Here is a 22,317-nt window from a genome sequence, read left to right on the forward strand (position 1 = left end):
CAATATTAGTGAAGGGGAAGAAAATGCATAGGGAGAACTGATGTATGCAAAATAAGATAATCAGATAAAGTCAATATAGTTAGAGATTTAAAAAAATCAAAGGATTGTTACAATGGTGGGTTTATACTACTCACCCTTATTTATGGGAGGGAAATTGAAGAGGAAATCTAGATAGACTAGGGAGAAGAGTAGGTAAAAGAAAATTGATTTTTTTTAAAAAGCAGATTATAAAGGGGTGAAGAATAAACATTTAATTAAAAAGGAGGCCACTCTCTCAATCAGTCCTACCACCTCCAGTGACTTATGCACATATACACTCAGCTCCCTCCACTCCTGCACCCCCTTTAGAGTTGTACACTTTAGTTTATATTGACTCTCCATGTTTTTTCCTACCAAAATGAATCACTTCACATTTCTCTGCATTGAACCTCATCTGCCACTTGTCTGCCCATTCCACCAACTTATCTATGTTCCTTTCAGTACCCACCTCACAGTTTACAATGCTTCCAAGTTTCGTATCTTCCACAAATTTTGAAATTGTGCCTGTACACTAAGGTCATTAATTTATATCAGGAAGAGCAAGAGTCCCAACAGTGATCCCTGGGAAACTCCACTACAAACCTTCCTCAAGCCCGAAAAACATCCACTAACCACTACCTTATGTTTCCTGTCACTCAGCAAATTTTGTGTTCATGTTACTACTGTCCCTTTATTCCATGAGCAATAACTTCGCTCACAAGTCTTGTGTGGCACTGTATCAAATGCCTTTTGGAAGTCCACGTACATCACATCAACAGCATTGCCCTCATCAGCCTTCTCGGTTAACTCTTCAAAAAACTCCAGCAAGTTAGTTAAACATGATTTTCCCTTAACAAATCCATGCTGGCTTTCCTTAATTAACCCACATTTGTCAATGCAACTATTAATTTTGTCCCGAATCATTGGTTCTAGAACTTTCCCCACCACCGAAGTTAAACTGGCTGGCCTGTAGTTGCTGGGCTTATCTTTACACCATTTTTTGAACGAGGGTGTAATATTTGTAAACCTCCAGTCATCTGGCACCACCCTTCAGTCTAAAGCAGACTGAAAAATTATGGCCAATGCCTCCGTAATTTCCATCCTCATGTTGGAGTATCGCTGGATGCATTGCACCTGGTCCTGGTGCCTTATTAACTTTAAGTACTGAAAGCCCATCCAATGCCTGCTCCTTATTAATTTTAAACCCTTCTAGTGTAACTTACTGCAATTACCTCCTCTTTCACCATGGCCTGGGTAGCATTTTCTTTCCTGGTAAAGACAGGTTCAAAGTATTCATTTAATACCTCAGCTATACTCCCTGTCTCCATGTGTAAATCCCCTTTTGTGTCCCTAATCGGCTCTACTCCTCCTTTTACCATCCTTTCACTATTTATATGACTACAGAGGACTTTGGGATTCCCATTTGTGTCGACTGCCAGTCTCTTTTCATAGTCTCATTTTGATTCTCTTATTTGCTTTTTCACTTTCCCTCTGAACCTTCTATATTCAGCCTAGTTCTCCATTGTATTATAGACTTGACATCTGTCATAAGCAAAGTGTTTCTACTTCATCTTAAACCTGAATTTTCATGAGTCAGAATTGCTCCACGCATTAGCCAAAATGGTGCCGGAGCCCCGATTCCAGAAGCTGTGCCCCCGAACCTGGCACCTACCACTTTTGCCTGCGGGGGGAAGGGCAATGGGGACAGGTTGTACTTTGCATATCCATGGTTCACGGGGGCAGCTGCACACGTACAAGTACAGCTGCCTTCAAACAGAGCAATTTTCATTACTGGAGTTTCCAAAACACAACTCTTGGGCTTTAGGCATTTGAAAAAAGGTCTTGCATGGCTGGCATTGAGGGTATGAGCTGCATTGGGCTGGGTGCAGAGCATGAGGTGGCATAGATGAGACATGGGGAGTGTGTGATTGTTGAGGGGTGTTGAGGGGTGAGGGCAAGAGGGCTTTTTTTTTGTTTTATTGTTTTCATTGTAACAGGGACAAAGTCCCACAGCAGCAAGGTGGGCCTTTTAACCAGCCTGCCTCTGCACCCAGCAGCACTTGTGACTGCCTCCGCACACTTTCCGGGGTCAGCAGGTCCAACTCCTGTTAGCACTTGCACCTCCCCAGAATTAAAATCTGAAGATTCGGAGCACTTTCTCCTGAATCGGGTTTGCAGATGTGTCCCAACTTGGGAGTGAAAATTCAGCTCTTAATCTCTATCTCTTTCGTCATCCAGGGAGTTCTGGATTTGTTTGTTCTACCTTTACCTTTCGAGAGAATATACCTTGACTATTCCAGACATATCCCTTCTTTGAAGGTAGCCCATTGTTCCGATACTGTTTTTCCTGCCAACCTTTGACTCCAATTTATTCAGTCCAGATCCATTCTTACCTCATTGACTGTGCTGCCCTCCTTTGAGCCAGGTCACTATTATAGCCACAACATTATATTTTCACAAGGCAATCTGCACCTGTAACTCTCAAATCTTATTTACCACACTCCTTTCATTCACATACATGTATATTGACCCTGATTTAGAATTTATCACATTTTCCCTTTCGCTGACCCCACCTAATAACTTACTATTTCCTACTCTAATGCTATCTATCTCTCCCAGTATTCTGTGTACCTTGGTTTTCCTCTGATATTTCCTCCTGGTTCCCACAACCATGCGAAGTTAGTATAAACCTTCCCCACAAGGAACTCAGTCCCAGCCCTGTTCAGGTGCAACCCAACCAGCATGTACAGCTCCCATCTCCCACAATGTCCAAAGAATCTAAAGCCCTCCCTCCTGCACCATCTTTCCAGCCATGCATTCGTCTGCTTTATCTTCCTATTTTTATACTTACTGCATGTGGTACAGGGAGTAATCTGGAGATCACTACTTTTGAGGTTCTGCTTGTTAATTTTCTACCTAGCTCCATAAATTCTGACTGCAGGACCACATCCCTCTTCCTGCCCATGTCGTTCTTACCAACATGGACCACAACTGCTGGCTGTTCACCCTCCCCCTGCTCTGGTGCTCTGCAGTTGTTAAGTGACATCTATGACCCTGGTAACAGGGAGGCAACATACCATCCTGGATTCATGTTTGTCTATTCCCCTAATTATTGAATCACCTATCACTCTTGCTCTTCTAGTCTTTGTTGTACTCCCTGTACAGCTGAGCTACACATGGTGCCATGGATTTGGCTCTGGCTGTACTCTCCACATCTATAAACATCACTCTCAGTATTCAAAACCGAATGCTGGTTGGAGAGGGAGACGCACTTAGGGGACTCCTGCACTACCTACCCTTTTCATCCTGATTAACTTGTGGTCACCAATTCACTTTCTCCCTGCATACTCTTAAGCTGTGGGGTGACCATATCTATAAACATGCTATCCACATAGCTCTCAACCTCACAGAGCTGCTGTTCAAGTTCCAAAACTCTGAGCTCAAGCTGTTGCAACTGACGACACTTCCTGCAAAAACGGTTAACCAGGACACGGAAGCATCCTGGAGTTCCAACGTAGCACAGGATGTGCACTCTAGAGTTTGGAGCAGCCCTGCATTCCTCTATCTATTAGTTAATAACATTGCTACTGTTAATAAACCTTACTACTACTAGTAAACTAGTAAAATGCTAATAAGCCCTACTAATACTTAATATACCTTGCTAGTAGGAATAAACCTTAATGTAAAAAAAAATTCAACAGTTACTCACTTGCTCATTATAATTTTAATATTTTAAAAGTTTTTTAATCTGCTAGTTGTTTAGAATCAGTCCCTAAGCAGCAGTACTCACTAACCAATTGACTCATGACTTTCCTGTGATGTCAGAAGTTTGATTATTTTTTTCAAACTTGGGCGCATTGCAGACAGCCAGCTCCTGCTCCCAACTCTGTTTCAAGGTATACCAGAAGAATATCGGGAGTTAGAGCTTAAATTGTGGGGACAGGTTACATAAATTTGGCTTGTATTCCCTTAAGTATAGAAGATTTTGGTGTTTAAAACATTAAAAGGATTTGATAGTGCATTTACAGAGGAAACTATTTTCTTTGGTTTCAGAATCAAGAACATTAACTTAAAATTGGAGCTCTCAAGACTGAAGTCCCGGTTTAAAAATAAGCGGTCACCCATTTAAGACAGAGGTGAGGAGAATATTTTTCTCTCAGAGGGTCATGAGTCTTTGGAGCTCTCTTCTTCAAAAGGCGGTGGAAACAGAGTCTATTAATATTTTTAAGGCAGAGATAGATAGATTCTTAGTAAGCAAGGCAGTGAAACGTTATTGGGGGTGGGCCAGAATGTGAAGTTGAGGTTACAATCAGACCAGCCATGATCTTATTGAATGGCGGAGCAGGCTTGAGGGGCCAAATGGCCTACTCCTGCTCCTAATTCGTATGCTTGTATGTAAATTGACAGATTATGTTAGGTAAGGGATATAGAGAAAGAGCAGGTAAATTGAGTTGAGGTGCATGATCTAATTGGTTAGCAGAGCAGGCTCAAGAGGCAGTATGATCTATTACTCACACTATTCCTGTAATGAAAAAATGCCATAAAATATTAAAAGAACAAAAATATATTCTAAAAATATAAGAAGATAATTGTTAAATGCAAGGAAAGGAGAGCCAGTTACTAAAGAATAAACAAAAAATGGGCAGGGATAAATAATAAGTACTTTGCATCAATGTTTACAAAACAGTAAGATACTGAGGTGGAGGTAAATGAGAAATATTATAATAAACAAAAGAAAATACAAGAGAAGTTAGTTAAACTAAAGGAGAACAACTGTCTGGGACTGACAGAATGCATCAAATGACCTTGAGGAAAAAAGAAGTAAAAACAAGAGACAAGCCAGAAATACAGATTCTATTGAGGATGGACGCGTGCTGAAGAACTGTAGAGTGTCTGCTCTATTCCCCATTTTATAAAGGAATGATAAACTAGTCCAGGATGCTACGAGACAGTTTGTTTAACATTTAACATTGCTTGACTTCGACAAGGAAAAATTTTGGAATCTTTAATTAAGGGTGAAATTATTAAATATCCAGATGAAAAGAAAATGTTTAGAAGCATTCAACATGGATTTCATAAAGGAGAATCGTGCTTGAGAAACTTGAAAGAGTTCTTGAGCTTTTTGGCTGGTATGGCCCAATGCACAGGATGTGGTTGTGCATAGACATTCAGAAAGCCTTTGACAAGGTGCCAACCAGGCAAGAGATGTAAGAGAAAATGAAGAGATATTGAGTTAGAGGAAGAATAGCAAATAAGATTAAAAATTAATGGGGAAGGGTCGCTGCCTAAGACCTTTCTGCCATAGTGCACTGAGGGACCGGGAACTGTTTAAATCCCCTCGGGCTGTACAGCTCAAAATGAATGTAATATTTATTGTATGTATCAATGGATTTCGTGATACATGTTGTAAAAGTTTGAACCTGTTTGTATATTTGCGTTGGTGTTTTTGAAATGTTTTGGAATGTTGTTTGAAGATATTTTGTGAATAAAGTATATTTTTGCAAATAAAATAAAAGAAGTTAATGGGATACTGGGTTTCATGGTAAGAGCTACATAGAATCTACAGAACAGAAACAAGTCATTTGGCCCAATTGGTCTATGCCAGAGTTTATGCCCCACACAAGCCTCCTCCTAGCCCTCTTCATCTCACCCTACCAACATATCCTTATATTCCTTTCTCCCTCATATGTCCTTCTAGTTTCCATTTATTGAACATAAAAGTCCAGATGTAATGGTGAATCTGTGTCAATTCCTATCAAGGCAGCAGTTGAAGTACTGTGTTCAGTGTTGCACATCACATCAGAGGAACAATGTTGAGGCAATAGAGAAGGTACAGCATGGCTCAATCAGACACTGCCTGTTATGAGGAAATACAAATATAATGAAGTCTTGAAAAATTTTAGCTGTTTTTGTTAGAATAGAGGAGGCATAATATAACAGATATTTAAGATTATATATGGTACAGGAGAGATATAAAGATTGCTTCCAATTGTTGATGAGTCCAGAGTGTTCGTGTCTTGCTAATTACACTTTTAAAGTTTGTTAGTGTCATGTCAATTACAATGTTAAGATTAAGAGAAACAGGTGATGGGTATTTAATGTCTTTAAGAACATATAAATAGGGGATAGCTGGGACACTGGTTTGAGTGGGAGGAGAGATGTGAGACTGAACAAATCAATAAACTCTCTCAAAGAAAAGCTCTGTGTCTTGGTTTCGGCTTCACCAACCACTTGGATCCTGTTAACAGAAAGATACAGGTACAAGGATAAATGTAAGAGATTTGGTACAGAGAACAGAACAAACCTTTGCTTTCAAAAAAAGAGGGTTTGTGAGGCTGTGGAATACACAACTGAAGTTAGTATTTGATGCCGAGACCATGTCAACATTTAAGAAAAGGAAATAAAAGAATATGGAAAAAGGACTACTGTTCATGTGGATGCAGAGCACCAATATAGACTGGTTGGGCCAAATGGCCTGTTTCTGTGTTGTAATTTCTATGTAACCCTCTGCAAATTATAACAGAGCCCACACAATTTAATTTTTAAAAATATATATCTCTGTCTTCCTCCCAGACAATACTTGATGCTCATGTTGTAAGAAAAATTTACCTTGAAACCTCGACAGACTTTTCATTAATAGGCCTGAACTCAACATTTATATATCTGCACTTTTCAGAGCAGTCACTGAATAACAATTAAGGATAGGCGCCCTAAGTGTTTCTTCTACACTCTAGCCCAGAGGCTGACATAACCAAATCCACCTATTCTCTCTGCAGTGTTTACAACCCCTTTATCATCAATTTGCTCCCATGCCTTCCAGTGGAGCCTGAACCACCCTCTAGCAATAGTAACTTGGCAGATGACTCTCCTGTGATCTCTCCTCATGCTCTATCAGCAACCCTGAGTCTCTATTATGCACACAGTAGGATTGATAAGGTTGGCAATCCATTGAATCAAGCCTGAGTCTCTGTGGACAATACACGTTTCTTTCCATGTGGTACAGAGTCACAGAGATAAAAATGGTCTCAGTTTTGATTCCTGGACTCGACAGAGTGAACTGATTTCAACAAAGATTGCAGTGGGAATATAAACGGCCTGGCCAAAGAAGTACACTAGTGCAGAAACGTGTCCAAGATTCAGCCTATGAGTTCCTAAAATTCAGCTCTCTTTTTAAGTGTTCTGTTAATTTTTATTGGTTTACAAAATCTATTACTGTTTCCTTTTATGTTATGTCAGTCTTTCTTCTTTACTCCTCTTATTTATTTCCTCTCTATATTTTCTTATACCCCATTTGATTTTCTTTTATATTATTAGATTTCTCATCTGCCTCTTTTTAAAGTATTCTCTGCTCATCCACAGAACTCCAGCTTTCACTGTGAAAATATGTCTGATCTGCAACTTAATCATCTGCTGTTTGAATACTTCCAATTCTACACAGTCTCATTTGCCAATGTTTCTTTAGAGTTGATCGATGCTAAATCCCTTTTATCTTATTGAACAAGTGTTTTTTTCCCCACTGATGTACGTTCATTTTTAACAATTTCCTCCTCTTTTCAATGTTTATAGGCTATATTTATTTGGGCTGCAACACCAGGGGGAGCACATCCTGCACATGTGCAGAAGCCATGTCAGAGCCTGTGACATCAGGGACAGCGACATCCCAGGCAGTTTCCTGCATTAAACACTGTGACTCCAAGTTAACTTGGATAATTTTTTAATTGGATTTTTTTTTTTTTATTATTCATTCATGGGGTGTGGGATTCGCTGGCTGGGCCAGCATTTCTTGCCCATCCCTAACTGCCTTTGAGAAGGTGGTGGTGAGCTGTCTTCTTCAACCGCTGCAGTCCATGTGGTGTAGGTACGCCCATTGTGCTGTTAGGAAGGGTATTCCAGGATCTTGACCCAGTGGCAGTGAAGGAACGGCGATATATTTCCAAGTCAGGATGGTGAGTGACTTGATGGGGAACTTCCAGGTGGTGGTGTTCTCATCTATCTGCTGCCCTTGTCCATCTAGATGGTAGTGGTCATCAGTTTGGAAGGTGCTGTCAAAGGAGTCTTGGTGAATTCCTGCAGTGCAACTTGTAGATGGTACACACTGCTACTACTGTGCATCGGTGGTGGAGGGAGAAAATGTTTGTGGATGTGGTGCCAATCAAGTGGGCTGCTTTGTCCTGGGCAGTGTCAAGCTTCTTGAGTGTTGTGGAAGCTGCACTCATCCAGGCAAGTGGGGAGTAATTCATCACACTCCTGACTTGCGCCTCATAGATGGTGGACACGCTTTGGGGAGTCAGGAGGTGAGTTACCCGTCACAAGATTCCTAGCCTCTGGCCAGCTCTTGTAGTCACAGTATTTATATGGCTAGTCCAGTTCAGTTTCTGGTCAATGGTAACGCCCAGGATGTTGATAGTGGGGAATTTAGTGATGGTAATGCTATTGAACATCAAGGGGTGATGGTTGGATTCTCTCATGTTGGAGATGGTCATTGCCTGAAACTTGTGTGGCGTGAATGTTACTTGCCATTTGTCAGCCCAAGCCTGGATATTGTCCAGTCTTGCTGCATTTGGACATGGACTGCTTCAGTATCTGAGGAGTTTCCCAGTGCAGGCATTGCCCTAGTTCAATGCTGTCTTAAGAACTCCTTCTTAAGATTGGCACACTATTGGCAACGTAAGAGTTTCATTAGCTTTTAAAAGTGATTCACTGACAGGCCCTCACCACTTCCTGGCAGCAGTTACAGTGATGTTATATTACACCAAATTAGAATCATAGAATGGTCATAGCACAGAAGGAGGCCATTCAGCCCATCATGTCTGCGCGAGCTTTACACAAGAGCAATACAACCTGGTACCACTCCCTTGCCTTTTTCCCGCAGCCCTGCAAACTTTTCTTTTTCAGATAATAATCCAATTCCTTCTTGAATGCCTCGCTCACACTCAGCCTCTCACACACTTGTTAGCATTACATGCATGCTATTTGATGTTCAAAAACACATACAATTAAAAGATGTAAAACAGGTTTCTTGGTGGTTCAATGAGCTTATTCCATGAGCTACTGAGCTGTACGTTCCTGAGCCATACATTTCCTGAGGCAAGGAAAGTCAATTAGCCAGTCATCACCACCACCGTAGTTAGCAGGTAGTTAAAGGATTCATATGAGCTCAGGGGAGCTGGATAAATAAAGATTCCTTGAGAATTCATGGTTAAGCAATTAATTAAGGAACATCCTTCACGATGAGCTGAGAAAAGGTTGGGAGCAGGATGTCTGGGCACAAGAACTGGCAACTGTCTGGGGATGGGAAGGGGAATGTCAGGAACTTCAAGCCTGGTGAGGAGTAGAAGCTGGAGTTCCAGAAGCATAGGAGGTAGGAAGCTAGAAGCCTTAGGTCATAGGCCCGAAGCCTGCAGGGTAAAGGGTGAGGAGTTTGGAGAAAGAAAAGTTGGGAGCTGCAAGACTCAGCCGAAGACAGAGAGGAAGAAAGGTATGGAGTTGGCTGCAATGGGGAGCAGGGTTGGGAGTTGGAAGCCTGAACATCAGAGCTTGGAGTTGGAGAAAGAAAGATGGGGACCCTAAGACCAGGAGAAAACTTCAAAATTCTGACCTGAAAAAAGAACTTGAGGAAGCAAAAAAATGAGCACCGGAGTTGTCCTCAACTAACATCATTAAAACAGATTATCTGGGCAATATCACAATGCTGTTTGTGGGAGCTTGCTGCGCACAAATTGGCTACCGCAATCTTACAGTACAACAGGGACCACACTTCAAAAGTACTTCATTGCTTGTAAAGCGTTTTGGGATATCTTGGAAAGGCATATCCTGTGGAAATACAAGTTATTTTTTAAACTACAGCGTCTTTATGATCAGGGTGTCCCTATGCACTTAACAATGAGCATGTGGCAATGTTCTATTTGGAACTGATTCCAACGATCGCCAAAATATATTAGCAAAACCGGTCTCAAATTCCACAATGAAGTTATTACTTCTCATTCATTCTTGGAGCGAGAATTCGAATACAAATGATCCCCAGCAGAGGGCGAAGGTGATTATTTTCCTCCCAGTTCACCATTAGTACCTAGGCAACCTGCAGACTTCCATGAACTGTATACAAATCCCAAGTAACTCTTTTCGAGTCAAAACAATTAACCAAATTAACAATAACAAGGGATAAATCAAACACAGCCCCTAATTCAGGTCAGCTGTAAAACCAAGGACAAAGTTTAAAGGAACCTTACAAACATTAAACCAAAATGTGATTAAAGGGGTCAACAAATCCCAAGTACTCGGATCAGATTTGTGCAACAGTGGGGTAAAACTGAACCAGAATTAAACTGACAGATTAACAACCCTTTTTTTAAAAAAAAAATGCACTGTTTACAATATATGTATACACAAACAAATCTCAGTACTCAAGACTCCCTCTCTGGTGGAGAACAGGCGTAAAAGAAAAGCGTCCGGCCTGCTCAGGGGGTGCTCTCGCGAGATTTTCTCCATCCTTAAATTATTTTCCTCCTCTTCCTTTCAGTTGGGCGAGGGAGGTGGCTGGCGATTTTTTTTCTTCCCCCCCCCCCCCCCCCAACCCCTCTTCCTTAGACAGTGGGTTAGACCCGACGGGTTAAGAAGTATCGCAAGTGAAGTGTAGCGAGCAGCAGGAATGTGGCAAAGAGTTGGAATTGTGGCGAGTAAATTGGAACCTTGAGTCGTCGGGCTCGCGACTGTCAGCTCGAGGACTGACACACACACAAAACACAGGAAAAGTGCCGCATTGCAAGACTTCCCTCACATCGCTTCCTTACCACTTTGCAATAGTTCGACTGCAATCTTTTCCGCTGAGTTATGTCCTCCTGGGGCAGAGGAGGAGGAGGAGGCATCTTGGCGGCGGAGTCCGCTCCTCATGCCGGCTCGGTGCTCCTCAACGCGCCGCCGCGCTCCCGGATCTACAAGATCATCGTCATTGGCGATTCGGGAGTGGGCAAGACCTGCCTGACTTACCGCTTCTGCGCCGGCAAATTCCCCGACAAGACCGAGGCCACCATCGGGGTGGACTTCCGAGAGAAAACCGTGGAGATCGATGGAGAAAAAATAAAGGTAACTTCCTCCTCTCGAAAACTCCTCGGTGTTATTCAGGAGGGCAGCAACATTCTTCTGTATGTGGTGCCCGAGTTGAGTTCCAGATTGAGTTCAAAATTACCTTGCATCTAAACAATTTAACTGGTCAGCTTTTTGACGGTTAAATCTGTCCTATTTCTCCCCAAGTGTTAACAGTAATTTCCAGTGACTTGCAGTAAAAGACAGTAGCTGATGGCCATTAACTTTGTATAAGGGCTGGGTCCATGAAGCTAATTTACAAAATCTATGCAATGAAAATTCTAATTAATCGTTATATAACTATATGTAATTCTCATTGTGTGCACCAGCCAGTATTCTGAAGCCTGTAACCATGCAAAAATGCTAGAATCAAAAGACACAATAAAATCCTGGACCGCCTACAGCAGTTCATCGCCAAATACGGCTGGACATCTCACCTAGAACCAAGGCTCTTCGGAAAAGACGGGTCCCTTTGGAAACCAGATCTAGTCCTGGTCAAAGACGGAGTAGTCACGGTGGTGGATGTGACAGTACGCTTTGAAAACAATAATGACTCACTGGAAAAAGCTTGGGCTAACCCTAATGTTAAAATGTTTTAAACATTACTAATAAACTAATTTGTTTTGTTGATTGATCCCTTTTAAAATGGCTAAAAGTGTGTAATTGAGTAGTCTGGTTTACTTAATTATTAGATTTTTTTATAACAGCTTTATAACATTTACTTCTCCTTACCAAAAACAGAATTACCTGGAAAAACTCAGCAGGTCTGGCAGCATCGGCGGAGAAGAAAAGAGTTGACGTTTCGAGTCCTCATGACCCTTCAACAGAACTGAGTAATATTAGGAGAGGGGTGAAGTATAAGCTGGTTTAAGGTGGTTGGTGGGGGGAGGGGGGGGGTGGGGGGGGTTGGTTGTAGGGACAAGCAAGCAGTGATAGGAGCAGATAATCAAAAGATGTCACAGACAAAGGAACAAAGAGGTGTTGAAGGTGGTGATATTATCTAAACGAATGTGCTAATTAAGAATGGATGGCAGGACACTCAAGGTACAGCTCTAGTGGGCCTGGGGTGGAAATACTAACAGGGCATTAAAGGTATAGATTTAAAAATAATGGAAATAGGTGGGAAAAGAAAAATCTATATAAATTATTGGAAAAAAACAAAAGGGAGGGGGAAGAAACGGAAAGGGGGTGGGGATGGAGGAGGGAGTTCAAGATCTAAAGTTGTTGAATTCAATATTCAGTCCGGAAGGCTGTGAAGTGCCTAGTCGGAAGATGAGGTGCTGTTCCTCCAGTTTGCGTTGGGCTTCACTGGAACAATGCAGCAAGCCAAGGACAGACATGTGGGCAAGAGAGCAGGGTGGAGTGTTAAAATGGCAAGCAACAGCCTCCTCCATCCCCACCCCCTTTCCATTTCTTCCTCCTCCCTTTTATTTTTGTCCAATAATTTATATAGATTTTTCTTTTCCCACCTATTTCCATTATTTTTAAATCTATACCTTTAATGCCCTGTTAGTCTTTCCACCCCACCCCCACTAGAGCTGTACCTTGAGTGTCCTGCAATCCATTCTTAATTAGCACATTCGTTTAGATAATATCACCACCTTCAACACCTCTTTGTTCCTTTGTCTGTGACATCTTTTGATTATCTGCTCCTATCACTGCTTGCTTGTCCCTACAACCACCCCCCCAACTTCTCTCCCCCCACCTTAAACCAGCTTATATTTCACCCCTCTCTTAATATTACTCAGTTCTGTTGAAGGGTCATGAGGACTCGAAACGTCAACTCTTTTCTTCTCCGCCGATGCTGCCAGACCTGCTGAGTTTTTCCAGGTAATTATGTTTTTATTTTGGATTTCCAGCATCCGCAGTTTTTTTGTTTTTACTTCTCCTGTTAGCCTGATAGCTTGTTACAGTGTATAGGCTACATATAAATCTGTGGAGAGTTCATGATGTGAGATTTCTTGTTGATCTTGAGTTAGATAACCTCTATTTGGGTGTAGCATAAAGCCACGATTGGCCAGGGCTAAAGTTCATATTTCAGAATTGGGTTGCTCCAGTGTCTGATGACAAAAGTTACTGTCAATGGAACAAATGGGCTGTAGATCATGCACCATAACTCCTTGCGGATCTTTTTTCTCCACTTAGGCAGGTAAAGTAAAATGATGAAAATGAAAAGTTTAAGCGCGAGTTGAAAAAATTATGGAATAATCTTGGCAAAATCACAGAAATGTATTTTCTCAGCACAGTCCATTCTCAATTTTTTGCTGTTTTCTGTAATTTTCCTGCTTCTCCTTGCAAAAGCATTCTGGTCTGGAAAAAACACACAAATTGCTGTAAATGCTTGGCACATCAGGCGGCGCCTGTGGAGAGAGAAAGAGAGTTAGCTTTTCAGGTTAATAACTTCTCCTCTTGCTTTTGCGATGGCATTATCTGCATGGGTGCCAGGTACCCTTTAGTGCCTTACCCAGATGACCATTCTTCATATATGACGATGAATATTTGCAGAATGTTCAGCGTTGGGAGTGTCCTTGCTAATCCCAATTCTGAAGTGGAACCCTTGACTCTTTTTTTTCACCCTCCTGTACCCAAGTAAATGATTACTTTTAAAGGAATTAGAGTGCCTGAACTGCATAGCCAAATTGCTAGTGGAGGAATTCATATAAATTGTATAGTGCCCTGGTCAGACCAGATGCCCTTAATTTAATCGATGAGACACGCAGGAGACATTCAAACACTGATGAGGGTGAGAAGTAGAGCTACGAGAGAGATTCCTGATATCAACATTACAAATAAAGACTAATGAAACTTGAATTTTCTAGCATTGGAGGGAGGCAAGTGAGAGGTGATCTTAATGAGAAGCTTAACAATATAGAAAATGTAAATCTAGGACATTACTTCCAGCTAAATCATGACAAGCTAGGACAAGGAACCACAGCTTCAAACTAGGAATGAGTAAAATTTGTTTGGAAAGATATTAGTAAGAATTTGTTATGCTCTTGCAACAATCTGTATGAGCAGTGCAGTAGATTGGAATGTAGCTAACATGACCAACATTTAAAAGGCTGCATAAGAATAGGCTAGGAAACAACAGATCAGTGAGCCTAACATTCATTGTGGGTGACATATATCAGATGGCATTCTGAAAGAGGGGGATAATAAAACATCTTGATAGGTATGGTATAGTCAGAGAGAGTTTGCAAAGATTTATGGGTGGGAAGGACATCTTGCCTGAGCAAATTACTGGAGATCTTCAAGGTAATGATGGGAATTCTATTTGATTTGTGTTTAATTTGCAGCAAGGCTTTTAATGCATGCCACTCAAGTGCTTGGAGCACAAGGAAGGAAAACATGGAATCAGCGACAAGCTTCTGAGAGATTAACATTGACTAAAGCAGGGAACACAAATAGGAAGCAGGCAAGGCAAAGGCATCTGGATAGTTTGACAAGGTGGACTGATGAACAGCAAATAACATTTTATATGTACAAATTGCGAAGCAATGAGGCTAGGGAAGGGAAACAGTGCATATATAAATTAAATAGTCATAGAGTTTTACAGCATGGAAAGAGGCCCTTTAGCCCATGTCTGCGCCAATCATCAAGCCCCTATCTAATCCCATTTTCCATGTCTCTAGGCTTCTTGGTGCAACACAAGGAGTTATTGTGGGTGTCTTGTAGAAACCAAAAGTATCATTGGTGGCAGCAGTAAGGAAAGATAGCCAGATCTTGGGTGCATAGCCGTAGGAGTACAGTACAAATCTCTGGAGACAATATGGAAAGGCATTTGTACAGGCAAAGCTGAGATATGGTGTGCAATGCTGGGCACTGTACAATAGGAAGAATATCCAGAATTTGCAGAGAGTGAAAGACAAGCAAACAGAAGCCTATTTTAAGACATCTGAACTGAGAAGTTGTTGAAGGTCTTAGGACTGTTTACTCTGGAGAACATAAGGTTAAGTGGAGATATTCCAGATTCCTAGGGGATTGGATAAATTGAATCTCAAATAATATATTGAGATTGAGCCAGAATCCCCCTGCTCTAGAGTTTGTGACAATCTTGGAGAAATAGATACTGACAGATTAGATATAACTACATTACACAGAGAGTGGTGGATGTGTGGAATAGACTGTCAAGTACGGCAGTGGAGGCAGATGGCGTAGAAAATTGTAAGGAGGAATTGGATAGATACTTGATGGAATATAATTGAGTTTTGGGGATTGATTTGATGACTGGAATAGTCTTTTTTGATCCTGTACTTTTCTCTGTTTTTATGTGACCAATGAGAGAAATGCATTTCTACATAGAACAGCAGATGTTCAAACTGTGGAATCGTTTTTAATAAAAATTACAGTTGGATGTTGTGAATGGGATGAAAGGCTTGTAGCTCTTTTTCTAGATTGATGAGCTAAAAAGGACTGGATAGCTTTTTGTGTCCATTTTGTGAATGAATTAAGTCAGGAACTGCCTGACTTGTCCCATGCAAGGAAGTGCAATTATCCAGTGGGTCAGTGAGCATAGCCAGGACTTTTCCTTTCATAGGTGTAAGACCAGACTATCAAGGTGTTTCACAAACAGGTGCACCAGAAACTGATGCTGTGCTGGAAGTGCACAGACTAGGAGGTATGAGATGGGTTTAGAGAAGTATTTTAAAGGAGGATGGAGAGATGAGTAAGGGAATTCCAGAGAGTTGGGCATGGTGTTATGACGTGACAGATGATGTGTGCCAGGCAGACCAAATCCACGAGGGAAACTTGGTCGCACTATCACAACAGTTTTGCAATTCGTATTTATTACAAGAAGATGTGTGCGTTGAATTTAGAAGCAATGAGTCCACCGAGACTTTGAGATTTTAAAAATTAAATTAGAATATTTATTAACAAATTAAAAGATTTCAAACACATGTATGACTATAAATACTTACTCCTATAACAACTGCTAAAATTCCTAATTAACCTGACTCCCAGTTACACACCCACTTGAAGGCAACAGTCTAAAATAGATTTTAGATTTAAAACAAAACCATCAAGTTAACAGTACCCACTTGATAGTGGAATCCCAAATGGCTTCTCCAGCTTCAGTTACTTTATATAGCAGACTTATGCACAAATGGATGGAGGCTTCTTGAAGGCTGTTTCTCACACTCCTGTTAGATCTTACATGGCCCTCACCTCACATAGCCTTTCATTCTCCTATTATATATGTTTCTCTCTTTTTTAAAATGTAAATTCTATTGTTCCATAAGTCTTTGGAACAGTACCCTTCCCATAATATAAAAACTTTCATGTTGCCAATATTGTCAGTAACCTTTGGGGAAAATAAATACTCTCTTTAGCCTTGCTTATCTGACTAGTTGTAAACAGACTAACATCCCTTTTGAAATCTAAACAATCCAATCACTTACCTAAAAATGCAAATCCCCTTACATGCTAAGCCAGCATCCGTGTTTATTCTGCATTTCAAACACTTTTCTACACCTAGCTTCTTTCGATACTCCCAAATTTGCAGTCTACCTGACTCCAAATGTAATTAACGCACACAGACAGGACCAACTATACTCACACCTATAAAGCTACTTTACAATAAACCAGAAAAATATTATGAAAATTGTTATATTTTCGTAACATTGGGCATTTCAAAACTGATGTCAAAGGAGGGGCAAAGGGGGGAAGAGATGAACAAAGGCCAGAGTCAGAGGAGTGTATTCAGTGGATTATAAAGCTGGAGGAGATTGCAGAAAGATGAGTGCAACAATTTTAAATTTAATACATTGGTAAATGGGGAGCCAGTTTAGGTAAGCGAGGAAAAAGTGGGATGGATGTGCAGAGCAAGATATTTGCATGGTTAATCTTGGAAATAGGGAGTTTGGTGTTATTCTTGCCCTTCAGGATGATATTAGAATAGACAGCAAACATTTTTGGCTGAGGAGGGAAAAGCACTGCAGTGCTTGATGAGGTCAGGTCATATAAATAACTAGGCCGTTTCAGTACACTTGGATATCATGGTCAGTTGTAGGTGCCATGATTCAGCACTCTTTGTTCTCTGGTTAAAATAGTCCTATTTGGTAAAGGCTATCCCAGCCCTCTTGAGGTGCAAGTGAAAGGACTCTGCCAACAATGCAGTTTTCCACTCCAGCGATGTAGACTGTGAAAGATTTGTAATAGTGGTGCAGCTAGCCCTAATCCTATCATTGTGGCCCCTCCCAAGCTGCTTGTTTACACACTGTTTCTACATTTGGGGACCTGTTGTTAAATCTGTGGGTCCTCAAATGTAGAAGTACCAAGTAAATTATGTATTTTAGGAGCATGAGGGGGACTAGAGCTGAGTAATAAAACACGAGGAGGGTCAGGTACTTAGAAATTTTGGAACCATTTTTGACAGGCTGTAGCAGGATTACCTTTATGAATGCCTGAAATGCCTATTGCATGCAACATAGCCACAGGAATGATTCAGTAATGCCATTTAATAAAGAAAGTAATTATTGATGCAGAAAAATATTTAGGAAAAAATGTCATCACAGTTGAATTCCTTTGACTTGCAGGGGGTAATCGAAAAATCAGAATTGATGACTTTATGTTTTATTTTATCAGATCTATTTTGAATCAGTAGGAATTCGTCACTGGGAGCAAATTTTGACTAAATATCAAACATCTCATAAAATCATAGAAACTTACAGTACGGAAGGAGATTGTTCACTCATATTCTAACTCTTAGAGCAGTTGTACTTAGTTCCCATTCCCATTTTTTATTTGTGACCCTGTTAAGTTCCTCATCCTCAAGTACCTATCCAACTCCCTTTTAAAATTAGTTATGGAATCAGCTTCCACCACTTTTTTCAGACGGTGTAATGTCTTACGCATGTCATCCTGAAACCTATAACCATCCCCATCACTATCTACTACTTTGTATCATTAACAAACTTTATAATATTGCTCCCTACACCTGTGTTTAGGTTATTTATAAAAATTGAAAAGATTAGTGGGCCTAAAATTGACCCTTAGGGAACACCACTGCAATCCACCTCCCCGTCTGAAATTCATCCATCCACCACTGCCCTTTGCTGTCATTAAGCCAATTTTGTATCCACACCATCACTTTCCCCTTAATTCCATAGGCTTCTTCCTTTAAAAACCTCCTGTATGGCATTTATCTTGCCTGATAAATGCACTATATTATGTGAAAATGAGTGTCTCAGACTAGAATAATCCCAGGTTGGAACATCAAACCTGTGCTAATTTAGTTAATCTCAGCCAGGTTAGTGGTAGAAGTGCTGCGACTCCTTGGAGGATAAGAATCTGGGCTTCCCTGCCAAGACCACATTGCTGTAAAAGTCTCGGATTGAATTTATATGCACAATATGTATGTAGCTATCCCCTACTCACTGCATGTTGCTGGAGAAATCACTTTGCTTTTATCGGTAGGCATTGCTATAGTTTTGGCCATGAGTTCTGTTTGCTGTAGTTTGTAAAAAATTCATTTTAAATAGACTCTGTAGACTGTTTTCTAAAGTGTGATGTTTAAACAGGCTCCGTTTGCTGAGTAAATGGACTTTGTGCTGTGGAAATCAGATGCGGTTTCCACTGACTATCAAGTGACTCCTACTGGAAAGTATGCTTATGTAGACCACAGCTGAGAATGGGAACAAGTTTGGCTGTCACGGTGCAAGTAGTTGAATTGCTTGTTTACACCTGAATAACGATCACTGTGGAATCATGTCTCAATAGAAATTAGTGCCTTCAGGAGAGGTTGGGGCAGGGTGTGGGGGTGGGGGGGGAAGAATAAAATCATATGTCTTTTTGTTAAAGGTTTTCTGGTTGATGGGGAAAAAAACTTTTTTTTTTGACATTTTAGATTCAACTGTGGGACACAGCTGGCCAGGAACGTTTTCGGAAGAGCATGGTGCAGCACTACTACAGGAACGTCCATGCTGTTGTCTTTGTGTATGACATGACCAACCTTGTGAGTTTCCAGAGTCTTCCAGCCTGGATTGAAGAATGCAATCAGCACTCACTTGGTGTGGAAATCCCACGGATCCTTGTGGGGAATAAGTGTGACCTGACAGATGCCACCAAGGTTAAAACAGACTTGGCTCAAAAATTTGCAGATACTCAAAACATGCCCCTGTTTGAGACCTCGGCTAAGAACCCAAACGACAATGATCACGTGGAGGCCATATTCCTGACTTTGGCTCATAAACTGAAGAATCACAAGCCCATGATGCTTAGCCAGCTCCAGGTTGATGAGCCTAAAGTTAATCTGGAATATGAACCTAAAACTGATGTGGAGTGTTACTGTTGAAGATGAACTCTCTTGTTTTCCATATGAATGAAGATCAAAGGCACCAGAATGTTTCTGGTAACCTGGGGACAGCCACAGTGCATTTAAATGACTGAACTTGCAAGATCCAAGAACAGCCTACGAGAGGAAAAGCAACTGAAAAAAGGACTGAACAATACAATGGATTACAACATGCCAAATATCAGCTGAAACCTTTCTTTTACTCAGAAACTGTGGACGGTACAAGATAGGAAAGGCTGCATTTTCTGATATTGTCAGATATTAATTTTATACAGTGACATGAAGGAGAAGCATTAATCTTGTGTACTTTGCCTCAGTTAAAAGTGTCATTTGAATTTCTTCCTCACAGTTCTTTTTACAGGTATTCCTTAACTCATTTCTTCCTACTACCATCTCTACTCAGTTGTGTGAGAATTAAATATTTTTGTATGGGAGGCGTTGCCTGGTTGCTCAGCTGGTTGAAAGGATAAATAGCTGAGTCTCGCAGAGCAGGAAAATCTCCCATTTGATCACCAGTTTGTGCTGGATCAACTCAAGTTAGCCAAGGCAAGTGATAGGGGCACTACAACTGGTCTCAGTTCTCCCAAGTTAAGCAGGGGAAAAACCAGCCAAGGTTCCTGCATTTTCTGGCTGTGCTGTGATGCCTCTAGTATTGAAATAGTTTGTCGACATTCACTTGGCTTGCATATGAAGAAGGATGACTTGATTGAGGTAACTGAAATATAGAAAATTCACAGAAAGGGAAAGATAAAGAGTTTTTTGGTTTAAAAGAACAATGATAAACTAATAGTTGTTTAGTAGTACAGAATTGAATATTGCTGAAAAAAGAGATTTGTCAAAGCTTTTCCTGTTCTTGCAGTGTCCTGATGATTGCAAGATCTAAAGCTTTGACATGTTTCTTTTTCCAGCAATACTCAATGATATACTAATTTAGTATTTACATTGTGTCCTGTAGACCTTGACTGTAAAATATGGAAATGTGTTCAAATGTAATCTATGTATGAATATTACTAATACTATACTCCCTTGAGCTTCTAATATGAATGCTGAGACCTTCAAGAAATATATCAAATTTGAGTTGCAGTTCCATGGCATCAGACTTGGAACATCAAACAAAAAGCCTTAAACTTTAGTCAATTACTTTGCTAAAAATTACAGGTTGGTAAGAAAGTTAGGAAGAAGCATAATGTTTAACATTTGTCTGTAGTCATGGAAGCTGGCTGTGGCAAAGTAAATAGTGGTCTCTTTATGAGGGACATTTCTGGACAAAGGCACCTTTTTTTTAACCAAGTCTTCCTCCAAGTTGGAAAAAGGGATACATGATAAAGGGAATACATTAAATGGCCAGTGTCTCTTGTATCGTGGGAAAGTTTGGAATATTTTTTGCATGCTTTTTGTTCATGCTTTTCAAGTTTTTGCTGGTCCAGCAGAAGATATTTACTGACTGTACTCCATAACATGCATACAGATTATCCACTATTGTTGCCTAGTGAAATGATGTGTGGATTATTAGTAACTGATCAATGAAGGAGGATGTGGAAATTATTTGTAATTGTTGATTATTAACTTGTAAGCTACCCACAGATGCTAAGAAATGATCGTACTGGATGGATTTGTAACATTTCACTATTGTAGTGAACGAGCTGAAAGCAAGTCACTAATTACGGTGGTAAGGTTAATCCGTTGTCAAGGATAACTTCAGTACAGTGATACTTTTTATTGAATAAAAGATTTGCACAATTCTAAAATAATAAAAACATTTTGAACTCAAATGCTGCTCCGTCATTTTTCCCATTAGCTCTTTCTATCATTCTTTGCTTTTATTTTAAAGATTTTTTTTCTAATTAAACCTGCCATGCCTTTTCTATCCCTTTTCCCCAAAAGATATTTTGATATTTTACTAGTTTCTCCCTTCTTTTCCCAGTGTCCGTTTAGAGTTGTGAGCAACGTTTTTTTTTTAAAACCCTATTTTTATAATTGCTTGTAATCTAAGTGCAAAATGTGCAAACATTGAGCAAGTATCAACATGGATTTGTGAAGAGTACATCATGTTTGGCTAATTCTAGTTGAAATTTTGATATCCCCAACTTGGTGCACAGGGAAATGTTTGGATGTTGGCTATGTAGAATGTTTTCTGGCAGTCCATCAGCTCACCTTGTCTATGAAGCCTACTTCCTTCTCCCTCCATCCCTTTCCCATTAAACTCCTAACCACCCAGCTTCACTTCCTGGCCTCTATGCGAGCTGGTTTTTAAATCGTTCCCACTCCTCAGGCAATTTTTATCACTTTCTAAACTGTTATCATCAATCTGTTGTCTTTACTATCGCCCACCTCTAACTTCCCTTTTCATGTCAAGAGACCTTTAATGTGTTGTTACCTTCCAGATCTGAGCATTTGTAACTCTCTGCTTGAATCCCTCGAATTGATCTTCTGCCCTCATCTAACCCCTGCACCCCACTCCCCCACCAACTCCATAACACTGAAATGGTCCTAACTGAAGTCAACATTCTAATTAACTTCTCAACCTCTCTACAGCTTTTACCATGGCTGATCACACCACCATCCCTCACCTCTGTCCTCTGTTGCCTAACACTGTGGGATTGTCTCATTTGGTTCCACTCTTCAGCTGTTTGATTGTAGCAAGTACATCTCCAGCAATGGCTTCTCCTTGCACCCCACACAGTCGTCTCTAGCAACTCCCTAGGAGCTGTTCTCCTGCTCTTCATTTTCTGGGTGCTACCACATGATAAAATCAAATAAAGACAAGGGGTCAGCTCCCAACTGCATACCAATGACCTTCACGTCAACTTCTCCTTACACACTGGCCCTTCCAGAGCCTGCATGTTACCAGATTGCTTGTCTGACGCCATTCCTGGTAAGCCTTAATTTCCTCCACTTAAACACTGGGAAGACCAAAGCCACTG

At 40.7% G+C, this 22,317-nt stretch overlaps 2 protein-coding genes across 2 annotated transcripts in view; one reads left to right on the plus strand and one right to left on the minus strand.

Annotated features, from left to right (window-relative positions):
• Nucleotides 1–10,942, minus strand: part of ugl (ureidoglycolate lyase) — a 49,960-nt gene extending 39,018 nt beyond the window's left edge. The window contains exon 1 of the mRNA XM_078538754.1: nt 10,809–10,942. The gene's annotated coding sequence lies outside the window, so the exon portion shown is untranslated. The remainder of the gene's footprint in view (nt 1–10,808) is intronic.
• rab33ba (RAB33B, member RAS oncogene family a) lies at nt 10,849–21,165 on the plus strand. Its single transcript, XM_078538764.1, has 2 exons — nt 10,849–11,100; nt 18,947–21,165. The coding sequence occupies exons 1-2, from the start codon at nt 10,849–10,851 to the stop codon at nt 19,391–19,393; spliced, it is 699 nt and encodes a 232-aa protein (XP_078394890.1). The 3' UTR covers nt 19,394–21,165.
• The last annotated feature ends 1,152 nt before the right edge of the window (nt 21,166–22,317 follow it).

This window comes from Cetorhinus maximus, chromosome 1 (genome assembly GCF_964194155.1).
Source record: "Cetorhinus maximus chromosome 1, sCetMax3.hap1.1, whole genome shotgun sequence".
NCBI classification, from domain to species: domain Eukaryota; kingdom Metazoa; phylum Chordata; class Chondrichthyes; order Lamniformes; family Cetorhinidae; genus Cetorhinus; species Cetorhinus maximus.